At 40.0% G+C, this 11,015-nt stretch overlaps 4 protein-coding genes across 7 annotated transcripts in view; 3 read left to right on the top strand and 1 right to left on the bottom strand.

Moving 5' to 3' along the window:
• Window positions 1-3,418, top strand: part of LOC118340932 (cytospin-B-like) — a 7,977-nt gene extending 4,559 nt beyond the window's left edge. Inside the window, exons 4-12 of one of the 2 annotated variants that reach the window (XM_035679097.1) lie at window positions 337-410; window positions 507-1,141; window positions 1,231-1,318; window positions 1,405-1,480; window positions 1,577-1,613; window positions 2,007-2,103; window positions 2,223-2,339; window positions 2,651-2,710; window positions 2,820-3,418. In XM_035679097.1, the coding sequence (XP_035534990.1) occupies window positions 337-410; window positions 507-1,141; window positions 1,231-1,318; window positions 1,405-1,480; window positions 1,577-1,613; window positions 2,007-2,103; window positions 2,223-2,339; window positions 2,651-2,710; window positions 2,820-2,909 (1,274 nt within the window). In that variant the 3' untranslated portion in view covers window positions 2,910-3,418. Of the gene's footprint in view, window positions 1-336; window positions 411-506; window positions 1,142-1,230; window positions 1,319-1,404; window positions 1,481-1,576; window positions 1,614-2,006; window positions 2,104-2,222; window positions 2,621-2,650; window positions 2,711-2,819 lie in introns of those variants that run through there. The other variant, XM_035679096.1, reaches the window with a different exon arrangement.
• A 252-nt stretch (window positions 3,419-3,670) lies between these two features.
• Window positions 3,671-6,726, bottom strand: grcc10 (gene rich cluster, C10 gene). Of its 2 annotated transcripts, none has more exons than XM_035679099.1 (4): window positions 6,592-6,726; window positions 5,322-5,375; window positions 4,458-4,634; window positions 3,671-4,206 (listed from the first exon to the last, which is right to left on the bottom strand). In XM_035679099.1, exons 2-4 carry the CDS (start codon window positions 5,371-5,373, stop codon window positions 4,067-4,069), a joined length of 369 nt encoding a protein of 122 aa, XP_035534992.1. In that variant the 5' UTR covers window positions 5,374-5,375; window positions 6,592-6,726; the 3' UTR covers window positions 3,671-4,066. The 2 variants fall into 2 exon arrangements, with proteins under 2 accessions (XP_035534992.1, XP_035534993.1); XM_035679100.1 differs by having other exon boundaries at window positions 5,322-5,396; window positions 6,592-6,640.
• A 170-nt stretch (window positions 6,727-6,896) lies between these two features.
• Window positions 6,897-8,432, top strand: saysd1 (SAYSVFN motif domain containing 1). The gene is made up of 2 exons (XM_035679098.1): window positions 6,897-7,144; window positions 7,778-8,432. The coding sequence occupies exons 1-2, from the start codon at window positions 6,929-6,931 to the stop codon at window positions 8,099-8,101; spliced, it is 540 nt and encodes a 179-aa protein (XP_035534991.1). The 5' UTR covers window positions 6,897-6,928; the 3' UTR covers window positions 8,102-8,432.
• An 885-nt stretch (window positions 8,433-9,317) lies between these two features.
• Window positions 9,318-11,015, top strand: part of bpnt1 (bisphosphate nucleotidase 1) — a 4,509-nt gene continuing 2,811 nt past the window's right edge. Inside the window, exons 1-5 of one of the 2 annotated variants that reach the window (XM_035678540.1) lie at window positions 9,318-9,454; window positions 9,841-9,962; window positions 10,050-10,154; window positions 10,267-10,374; window positions 10,545-10,593. In XM_035678540.1, coding sequence (XP_035534433.1) covers window positions 9,843-9,962; window positions 10,050-10,154; window positions 10,267-10,374; window positions 10,545-10,593 — 382 coding nt within the window. In that variant the 5' untranslated portion in view covers window positions 9,318-9,454; window positions 9,841-9,842. The remainder of the gene's footprint in view (window positions 9,455-9,840; window positions 9,963-10,049; window positions 10,155-10,266; window positions 10,375-10,544; window positions 10,594-11,015) is intronic. The other variant, XM_035678539.1, reaches the window with a different exon arrangement.

Raw genomic sequence — 11,015 nt, forward strand, 5'->3', positions numbered from 1 at the left:
ATTCCTATATTGAGGTGATTATACAATAATGAAAACATATCTGTGAATATTTTATTCGATTTCTGCCAATAGATCCTCCTAAATCTTACACACTGGACCTTTAACTGCCAACTCCTTCACTATAAAGTCAAAACTGTTCTCACAAGAGACATTTTGACTTTATAAAGACATGTAAAACTAATAATATTAATAAAAGCTACATCCAATTTAGGTATACCAGTGCCAGGCCCTGCCATACTTGCTCCTTGGCAAAATGTAACGCATACATTCAGATTATTAGTTCTTTCCTTTTATGTCTATGTCAATCTATCTTTCTTTATTCGACTCGTCTGTCAGAGCTGCTCAGGCTTTTGATAACACAGAAAGATGAGCTGGTCGAGGAGGTGGAAACGCTGAGGGAGACACTCAGGGTGAGTTGGAACTGCAGGTCACATGAACCCCACAAACATTTACTTGTTGTGTAAAGACCACTTTGAAAACACTTTTCTTTTCATCCTCCATGACAGACGGAGAGGTTGGAGTGGCATCAGTTCCAGTGTGACCTGCAGGTCGCGGTGTCGGTGGCCGACCGGCTGCGGGTCGAGTCGGAGCAGGCTCTGGGTTTGCTCCAGGAGAGCCACAGGGCTGTGGAGGAACAGTTGGCCCAGGCCTTCAGCAGACAGCAGGAGAAGGACCAAGAGTTGGAGAGCCTGAGAGCCCAGCACGGAGACGTCTGCCTCAAATTAACAGAACTCACCCTGCAGCAGCAGCAGGAGCGGGCCGAGCTGGACGCTCTGAGGAACGCATGCAGGGTGAAAGACGTAACAGATTGTGAACAACAGACAGAGAGACAAGACTCTGAGGAGGGGCAGGGGGAGGAAACACAGGAAGTCGTGGAGGAAAAACCCAAGGAACTCGAAGCTGACCCTGACGCTAAAAATGTTGAAAAGCAAAAGACGGATAGTGAAATAGATCAAGAGGTGGATGTGAAAGTTGTGGATAATGATCCCGAGGAGGCAAATGGATCAGAGAGCACGCAGCTGACGGGGAAAGGGGTGGCGGAGGGATACCTTCGCAGTCTGGCTGCCCTGGAGAAGAAGAAAGAAGGGGGACATGGGCTGAAAGATCCGAGGAGGATTGTGATGCTGTGTGAAAGATCTTGGTGAGTCTACATGAACGCTCACAACACAGTCACAGTCAGCCTATTAAGTCCTACTAGTATTATAAAACATGCAAAAAAATGTCTTTTAGGAGTCTCTCTCGTCTCCCACTCCCAACGAGCTCCTCCAGTGAAAATGGGACCTCAAAAAACACAAGCACAACATTACCGCTATGCAAGGTACACTAGTTGAAATGATATAAAAAATGTTCTTTAAACAATCATTAAACACAATTATTTGGATTAATATCTCTGAACTTTTCCAGAAAGAAGAGCCACCAAAACAGAGAAGGATGGACCGCATCTTACAGAGGCAGGACAGCTGGTCCAGCTTTTACACAGGTGAGCTTAAACCTACAGAACTTAACCACCTTTGTGGTTTTAGAAGGCTTAGTAAGCATACAGTTGTATGACTGAGACGTCATTTTTATCTTGCAGGAAAACAGGATGAAGACCAAAGCTCAGATTCCATCAAGTAAGTAACTATTAGGCCCCTTTTTTCTTTGTTCTCTCAACAGACGCTGAACTTTATGTGTACATAAGACCGAGATGAAGACGACTGTTTAGCATGAATGAGTCCGAGTAGCATTTTCAAATAAACCATGAAGACGCCATCAAACCTAGCTACAATCTCCAGCTGAACCTTTTGCACACTTGAATCAGCAGAAAAGGCTCTTTTCGTGTGGACAGTTTGCACCACCACCTCTGTATTATCGTTTAAACTTTTGAAACTGAAACTGGGGTGCTGAGAAAATTGACCCATACAGGACAACAACTATTAAACTGGCTTTAAACTATGTTTTGGAAAATTGCGATACAAATCAAGTTATTCTTAAAACTGTGGTGAGACGTTTTCTTTCCTTCTCAGACCTCAAGATGGTTTCAGTGCTCTGCTGAGGCGTCATGGCGGCTCCAGAAGAAACTCCCTGCTGCGCTGGTGCCAGAGTCGCACCCAAGGTTATAAGGTTAGAGAGGAGAATGTCACCAATGTTAAAATATTTTAAAAATTCTTCACAATCTGTACAATTATGAATTATGGGTGGGCAAAAAATATCTTGTCTTCATCGAGTATGTTTTGTGGCAGAATATTGAGATCACAAACTTCAGCAGCAGCTGGGAGGACGGCTTGGCGTTCTGTGCTGTTTATCACACATATTTACCAACTCACGTCCCGTATGACACCCTCAACCCAGCAGACAAGGTAAAACTGTTAATGTTGCTTCTTTCTTTCAGTTTATGTAATGGCCACAATGAAAGTCGTGAAAGACTTTTGACAAAAGATATGAACTATGTAGTCTCTAAAGTCATAAAACTAGGTTCAATTCATCAACAAATTCAAGAATCCATTACTTAAATGAATCACTTTATCGACAACATCGAGGGACAACAAGTGATCCAGATGATTTTTTTTTGGTTCTTACAAGAATCCATAACTGAAAGGTTAAAAAAAGGTCTGTAAAAATGTGTATCTGATGATATAAAAGCTGCTTCTGACTCGACTGTCTTTTACAGAAGGACAATCTGGACCTTGCTTTTAAGACGGGGGAGAGTGTGGGAATCACAGCCACACTGGTGAGACATTTTTTACACAGCACATTTCTGCTTCTGTTTGGTACAAAACAAAAACTAAGCAGTCCACTGGTCTCCTAATCCTTTCCTTTACATGTGAACTGTGTGGCAGACGGTGGAGGAGATGCTGAAGGCAGACGGGCCAGACTGGCAGAAGGTGCTGAGTTACGTCGAAAGCATTTTCCGTCACTTTGAGATGTGAAGGCGTCGCCTCTCGTCTCGCTCTTCTGCCTGTTTTTTTTCCCCCATCATTTTGACTGGAGGCAAAGGACTGAAACACTGTTCAACACAAGAGGGCGCTCTACTCGTAATGAAGTGGTCAACCAGGCAATATTAAGATTTTATGAGTCAATACAATGTCCTTCACACAGAAACCAAATCTATTAGTATTTTTATTTTTCTACATATCGTCTATTCAGATCCAAAAAGCTGCTGGGTGATAATGCACAACATTTGCCAGATTTTAAAAAAAATCCACAACACCTGCTCAACAGTTTTTCACATTTGTTACTGGGTGCTGGGAGCACTGGTTTGGCAAATCTTTTCTTTTACAAATTATGAGCACTTTGATTAAACTTCTGTTGTATTTTTCTTGACTAATAAGTTATTTTTAATCATGAACCTCTCCTGCCATGATAGTGTTTTCATGTCTGCACCCACCCAAAACTAAAACCCACAAAATAAAGGAAAGGGGGAAGACGTGAACCCAGATTTAATATGTTGGAAAAGTGATGTTTTATCCTTAAACACTACAGAGTGTCTAAGAGAAGTTGCCTTTGAGGAAATGTATATATGTATGTTTGTTATATGTATATTTAACATGTAAATGTGTGTAAGGCCTTCAGTATTTTTAAAAACATGGTTAACATATGAAGATGTTGTTGCCAAAGCCTTATTGCAATAATAAAGTTATGTATATGGGAGTTTTTTGTCCCCACATTTTCTTCATTAATACCACAAAGATTCACAGAAAATCTTTTTTTAATTTTCATATATAACAAAAGAACAACATTTGATACATCTGACAGCATATAAAATGTTTAAAATGATTAAGAAAAAAAGATGGCATTAAAGGAAATATTCAAGGTTCAAAGACATAAAAAATGGTCAAAATGTAACAAATAAATACTGAAACATTTAAAAGCAATAATTTAACATGTTTTTGCAAGGATGCTTTCAATGAATCCATAATTTAGATAAAGTATGAATTCCATCTTTGTTGGAACGTATTAGTGGAGTTTGAGTTTTTCCATTATTTCTCAAAAGTGGATGATAGAGAAAATGTTGGAATTACAGTAAGTTTATGTTGATCCAAAAGCATTAGATGAGAGTAACCTTGCAGCTGAATGTAAATAATTCCTATGAAGCTGGAATGGCGCCTCCTATAGGTGGCGTTGACAGCGGCGGCAGGAGGAGAGACTTCAGTTTAACTGACATGGCTGCAATTTCAGGGTCCTGGGTTTCGTACATCTTCACCAATCTGGCAAACTTTAGGACACCTGGGAGTGAAACAGAGCAGAGATCAGTGTGATAAAATGTGTCATCTACTCTGAAGGACTACAGTCTGTGAGCTTTGTCACTTTCAGATGATATTCACACACAAAAACACTGAAAGAAGATGATTAGTAATGTGTTTATTTCACTCAGCTTGAACAGATAAGCTCAAATTAAAGTCCTTTCAGCATTACACATCTTCACTTTCTGGCCCTGAAGTAAATCTGTGCTTTAGAAAATGCTGCCTTCTGCTTACCCTCTCCTTCGTTGTTGAAGCCGTAGGCTTTGATAACCTCTTGTTGAATCTGGGTGGCCACGGGGAGCACAAGCTGCAGCATCTTCCCCATGTCGTTACAGGCACTTTCTCGAGCTTCCTCCATCCTCGCAGCATTTTCTGGCACAGAGAAGGCCTGGATCACCTCACTCAGTACCACTGAAAGACACAAACAAAACCTTTATAGCATGTATATATATAACTGTAATTAGATTGTATGTAGCAGATAAAGGCATGATCCTATACAAGTAAACTAAATGTGCTTTTCATTACAATTCACATGAAGCAAACAGACACAGACAAACACATACAGTAACAATGTTAAGTGAGAAAATGGAAATGTTTTCAACTTGTGAATTAAGGAGGACACTTTGTTGTAGGGCTGCACAATTAATCAAAATATTATGCAAATCTCAGAAGCCTCACTTAGTTTGATAAAGGTCAAATGTGTGACTATCATTATAATACTGTAGTGCTGAACAGAAAGGCTTACAAACCCAGATTTAAGAGGACATGTTTGTTTGGCACAGACCCCCAATAAATCTCACATCATCGTGATTTTAATAGTTTGTTCAGTAAAAAATTAAGTTTGTGATGAAAAATAATTCCCACACGACTCATGAATCATATCGCAATCGCATTATCTGGCAAAACAATCCTAATATTATGTTTTTACCACATAATGCAACCCGGCACAGTTGAGACTGACAGTTTGAAATGCTGTTGAAGTGTTTTTCCCGATATTAATTCAGCAATACTGATGTGGAACACCAAAGAAAGAGCAAAAGAGCTGGAAAATATAAGCTAATATTAATATTAATTAATAATAAATACGGCTCTTCTCACCTCTGGTCTGCTCAACAGTGAGGGTGGGCTGCTGTGCTGGAGCTGAGGCCATGTCTGCAGAGACGAGAGGACAACCTGTAGTCAGATATTTACAGCGGATGGCTTAAAAGAGAGACGGTGAAGTTATTATAACACAATATCTTCTTCTGGGTTGTTTTAAGACAATAGGTTAATGAAGTAACCTCAGTCGTAGAGCTGGAACAATAAGTAATAAATACTGCCCTGTTGTGTTGCATTGATTTAAATGTTGTGTTGGTTATTGGAGAAATATTAACCTCTGTTTTCCAGCACTGGCACAAACTGTATTTTTGTAGTTTCCCTGCCACAAAAAGGCAAATAAATGACAAAGAAACATCTGTTATCTGTCATTGTTACTTTAAATATCAGCATCTACATTCACCAGTTCCCTCTCTTCCACGGTGCTGATTATAAATCATTGTACAAGTATTATCTTTGGGTTTTTTACTCTTGGTCAGACAAAACAAACAATCTGAAGACATAATCTTGAACTCTGATCAATTGTAATGGCAATTTTCTCAATTATTAGGAATATTTTGTACATTAAACTGAGGGTCCCCCCACAGTAGATGCACATTAGACCACAGACCCAGGTTCACTATCGGCTCACTATCAATTACAATCAATCAAAACAGACAAACCCTATTTCTTCCCTTGTTTTTCAACAACAAACAATTAATATTCCTCCTTTTCCTGAGGAAACCCACTCAAAGACCCCTGTTAGTCCCCGAACCCCAGTTTGAACACCACTGCATTAACCAAACGATTCATTTATTAACCGAGAATGGAAATCATTGTTACCAAGCCGTACTTGGTTGTTTTTACCGAAATTATAACTTAAGTTAACGTTAGATAACTCGATCTAACACAAGTTGACCATATTCCAATAAGTTAAATCTATAATCGATGCTGTGAGACTGTTGGCACAATGATCCAGAGTCAAACTTAAACACGAGAAATAAACGCTGTAAGATCATTATTTATTATTTATTATAACAACTTATCATCGTTTCAGTCTCCTTAAGGTTAGTTAACCTAACTAACGTTAACTAACGTTAACTAACGTTAACTAGTCCTCCACAACGACACGCCAACAGACGGACGTTGGTCCAACGTCTGAGCCAGCGACCGTTAACGGTAGCTAACGGTAGTTTAGGAGAGCGTCAACAACAACAACAACAACAACTAAAGTACACATTCACGGGGGTTAATCACTGGGCGTTAAAAGCTGTAGAGGTTTAAAGAAACTCACCACGGATGAAAAACAACCTAGCTTGTAGCAGACACTGTGAAAATGTGCCGGAAAACACATTTTACGACAATCGACGGCTTTTTGCGACAGGACTTCCGCCTTTCCGATAGTCGCGGATGTAAAAGGTAAACAAACGCCTCGCTAAGCTATTATACGGTGAGATGTCTCCACAGTGGGCTTAAAGTGCGAGTTAAAGTGAGCGGCACTCAGTGGAGTTACATTGGACCTTGTGCTGGCGCTGTTTTGAACCGACGTCGCCACCGTAGCTGTTGAATGAGTTGTGCCAGCGGGTGTTTTGCCACGTACACCGTTAATAAGGAGCTGGTTTGTAGTGTCGATGGAGCAGAAGCTGGCGGAGTTCAGAGCCAGACGACAGGCTGACAATGCTGCTAGAAAGGTCGAGGGGGTTAATCCGCAGTGCAGAGCCCGGACAGTAGCGGACACAGCCCCTCAGACTGAAACAACAACAACAACAACAACAACAACAGACAGTCAACAGACAAAAGAGGAGACAGACAGTATCAGAGATTCACCTGAGAGCTCCCCCAGGAAGGTGAGACTCCGTTTATTAGCTGTGTTTCTGTTTGAACTATGAATCAATAGCTTTTTAATTCAATATTTCCTGATGTATTACTTTATAAGAGTCTTCACTGCAGTAGAAGAAGTACACTCAATACAAGAGACGATGTTGAGAGATAGACACAGAACATGAAACTGAGGCTACAACTAATTCATATTTTCATTATTGATTCATGTACATTAGGATTATTTTTATTTTAACTAATCATTTGAGCTGTAAAATGTTAGAACATAGTAAAACATGCCCGTCATAATTACCCAGCTATCTTGGCCCATTACATGTACAGTAATATAACCTATAATAAAGAGAAGCTGTTCATTTCTGTTTGATAAATGACAAACGATTAATAGTGATTTGATTATCGCTTATAAATTGTTGACAGGTAAGTTCGGTGTCCGATTGTTTTAGCTCTACATGTATGATAAGATTAAACACTAAAAATCTTTAAATGATCATTTAAATCAGTGCAAATCAAACCAGAAAATTAATTGGCACAATAACAAAATAATGGGGGAATGTGAGCACCGAACAGAGTGAGGACTATTTTATGATATAACATGTGATATTGAAACTTACTGAAGCTCCTGTTTTCTGTCTTCTCTGCAGGACTGTAGTGACTGGCTGCTGGACAGCGCTCTGGGAAGATGGCTGACTTCGGGACAAGTGGTCTTCTCAAACCTCACTTTGCTTAAAGTGCTGCTGTGGCTGGTGCTGCTCGGCCTGTTTGTTGAACTGGAGTTTGGCCTGCCTTTCTTCGTCATTTCCCTCTTCTACTGGCTCTATGAAGGACTCCGTAGTCCAGCTGCCCGCGAACCTGGAGAACTGAGCGCTTATTCTGTCTTCAACCCAGACTGTCAGCCTCTGCTGGGCTCTCTCACTGCAGAGCAGCTGGAGGGAGAGATGGGTTACAGACCTCTGGCTAACAGATGAAGCGCTTGAGATTTGCACATTTATATATTAAAAAAAAAAAAAAAAGATCAGATGTTTTTGTCTTTTCAAAAATTTTAACTTTATTCAGGAATGCACAGTGACTTAAAATAATAATTATTTCTGTATAACACATTAAAATGAGATTGGTTCGCTTAGTTCGGTTCTGCCTTTTCTTCTTTTAACTTTCGCCTGCATTTCTTTAACTGATAAAATGTGGGAATTGTGTCTATTGAGAGAAATAGGGAGAAACAAAAGGGGCACGCTGCTTTTAATTTATATGAAAAATATGTTGCTTACTTTAAATAAAAGGCTTTGCAAGTTTAATAAAGAATTCTGAAGCGTGAAGCAGTATTACATCTTGTCTCTAGGTTTTGACATCTTAAATCTGTCATGAAAAGAAATTATGTTCGATTGAAGATTCAAGAAATGTTAAAACTTGCAATGGGACTTTCTTAGTCTCCCTCCACATAAATATGCTTCTCTTCTTGTTCCTACAGTTGGATGTTTGAGCTTCGCTGTGCAGAATGATGCATGTGCAGAGTTTGTAACTATCTGCTGAAAGTTAACGTTTCCCTGTGCTCATTGAACATCTGATGTTAACGGCAGGTCTACAATCATGATTTGTGAGATCACAAGTTTAGGTCAGCTCTGACACTGAGAATAAACTTTACATTGAAGTAGGAGAGATCTTGTGTTCAGCAAGAAAACTTTAGAAACTAGCATATTCACAGATTATGGCCATTTTAGAAAGAGTATGTGCCTTTTAAGGATTTTAATGAAACTCTTTGTATTTATATTTGGAGGGGATCTTTAATAAAAGTAATGAGGGTTGAGCCTAAGAGGAAAGTTTATGAAACAAAATGCAGAAAAAGTATTTCTGTGTAAGAATTTAAGAGCCCTCTGTCATTTTTCCCTCAAATGAAACACGACGGACTTTTGGACCCGTTGCATGACTTTGTGCACAGAGAGAACAACTTGGAAGGACAAAGCGAGAGGATTCACTCCCATGTACTTCCGCCTTGGCTTTAACGCGCGTTAAACCCATTGACCGTAGTTCCACCAGCCAAACGCAGATCTTTTCTGTCTTTAATTAGGACCATAATAGTCGGCTTTTTATAATCACTACCATATACAAGCCGGCGCTAGCGTCATTTTGATGCCTGCTGAACGTATCATTAGTTAGCAGACTGTCATTTAATGTCATTAAAAAAAAAAGCTATCTTGCTATGGTTGCCGGGCAACTATCTTGACCATTCTTTGGGTGAAAGGTCTTCACGGACTTCCTGTATCTTCCAAATTCAGCCGTAACCGTGAAAACGGTTTGGTTGCTCCTTCTCCGTGTCCACAGCAGCAGTGAGTATTCACACATCAACACCACTACTGCATGCTTATCATATTCTTTGGTTATTATCTCTGATTTAGCTAGCTATCTACAGTAGCATTTGAGCTTATTAGCCGGAATTGCAGAGGCATTTACAAGCTGTGTTTGGTTATCTAACCTAATTACTCTATAAATAATAATAAGAGGGTTGGGTATTAAAGGAAAAAAAATAATTACAAACTTATCTGGTATTCATTCTGTGTAATATTCACAAAACAGGAGATGTAGACAAACAGATAACTTGGAAAAACAAGAGGAGCTGCAGAGCAATCATTTCTTATTGTTCTTAATAGAGCCTGTAGATGTTAGTATTGGTCATGATTGTGTCCACTAACAACTGTCTGCTCTGTCTGTCCAGCAATGTCTGGGAGTCCTGCTGTGGTCATGAGGCTGGTGGCCTCTGCCCACTCTGTGGCTGAAAAGGCCGGGTCCATTGTGAGGAAGGTCCTTCACAGTGGAGAACTTGGCATTGTGGAAAAGGTGGGGACCAATTTAAAGCTTGACACATTAAACAACATGCGACTACTGCCTGCTGTGGAGATTTAATACAAGTTGTCCCTTGCACAGACCGGAGCTAATGATCTGCAGACACTGGCTGACAGGTTGGCACAGCAGAGCATTTGTGCGTCACTGCTCAGACGTTTCCCCAAAATCACCATCATTGGAGAGGAGGTAAAGTGAGGTCCATGGACACCCACCCCCCATTTAAGATTATTCTAGTATTGGGTTTACAGAAGGTGAGTAAAAGACTGACAATCGTGTGTGTGTTTTTTTTTTTTATCAGGAGCTTCCACCTGAGGAGATAAGGGAAGATCTCATTGAGAATGGCCACTCAGAAGAAATCCTTCAGAAGACATGTCCAGCAGAATATAGCGGGCTGAAAGAGGAGGAGGTAACCCGCCAGTGTGATCAGAAATACAATGAGTAGTTATTAGGTTTAGCAATAAAATAAAATATCATTTTCTATGCATCATGAGTGATTGATCATTGTTGTGTTGAGTGATCTGGACGTTGTACATGCACATACTTCTTCTGAGTGTCTTCTCTCTGAATCTCACTCAGCTAGTTGTGTGGGTTGATCCTCTCGACGGCACAAAGGAATATACTGAAGGTAGGCTCCTTAAAATATGCTTCTTTAAGAAATAAGAAATATGTGTGTGTGTGTGTGTGTTTGTGTGCGGGTCGAGACATTGTGAAACTCCCTGAACAAATAAATGTTTTCTCTAAATTGACTCCACCCGCCTGTGTTTGAGGGCTTTAAGAACACATTCAGCACTTTGAGCCCTCGATCATTAATCTTTTTATTTTTTTTAAAGTCAACAGCAGTTTATGGTTGTGTCCATAGTGAGCTAACTGGTAATCTGCTGTGTGAAGTGTTGTTGCTATGGTAACAGTTTCAGGTTTTTCTAGACGAGACGGGTCCACATTAAATACAGTTACTAAATCGATGTCAGTGTGAATGTCAGTTACTTTGATTCACTCCCTTCGGACCACCCACGTCATTTTTAGTGCCACAACAATCTCTCCACTCAT

The sequence above is a fragment of the Morone saxatilis genome, unplaced genomic scaffold (genome assembly GCF_004916995.1).
Source record: "Morone saxatilis isolate NCDOM2014 unplaced genomic scaffold, NCSU_SB_2.0 Contig7, whole genome shotgun sequence".
In the NCBI taxonomy this organism is placed as follows: domain Eukaryota; kingdom Metazoa; phylum Chordata; class Actinopteri; family Moronidae; genus Morone; species Morone saxatilis.

Coding starts and splice junctions, on each gene's coding strand:
- grcc10 (XM_035679099.1), bottom strand. CDS start 5,373: ATGGCCTCAGCTCCAGCACAGCAGCCCACCCTCACTGTTGAGCAGACC. Junction 4,635..5,321: donor CACTGTTGAGCAGACCAGAG/GTGAGAAGAGCC, acceptor TGTGTCTTTCAG/TGGTACTGAGTGAGGTGATC. Junction 4,207..4,457: donor CTTCAACAACGAAGGAGAGG/GTAAGCAGAAGG, acceptor TTTCACTCCCAG/GTGTCCTAAAGTTTGCCAGA.
- saysd1 (XM_035679098.1), top strand. CDS start 6,929: ATGGAGCAGAAGCTGGCGGAGTTCAGAGCCAGACGACAGGCTGACAAT. Junction 7,145..7,777: donor CTGAGAGCTCCCCCAGGAAG/GTGAGACTCCGT, acceptor TCTTCTCTGCAG/GACTGTAGTGACTGGCTGCT.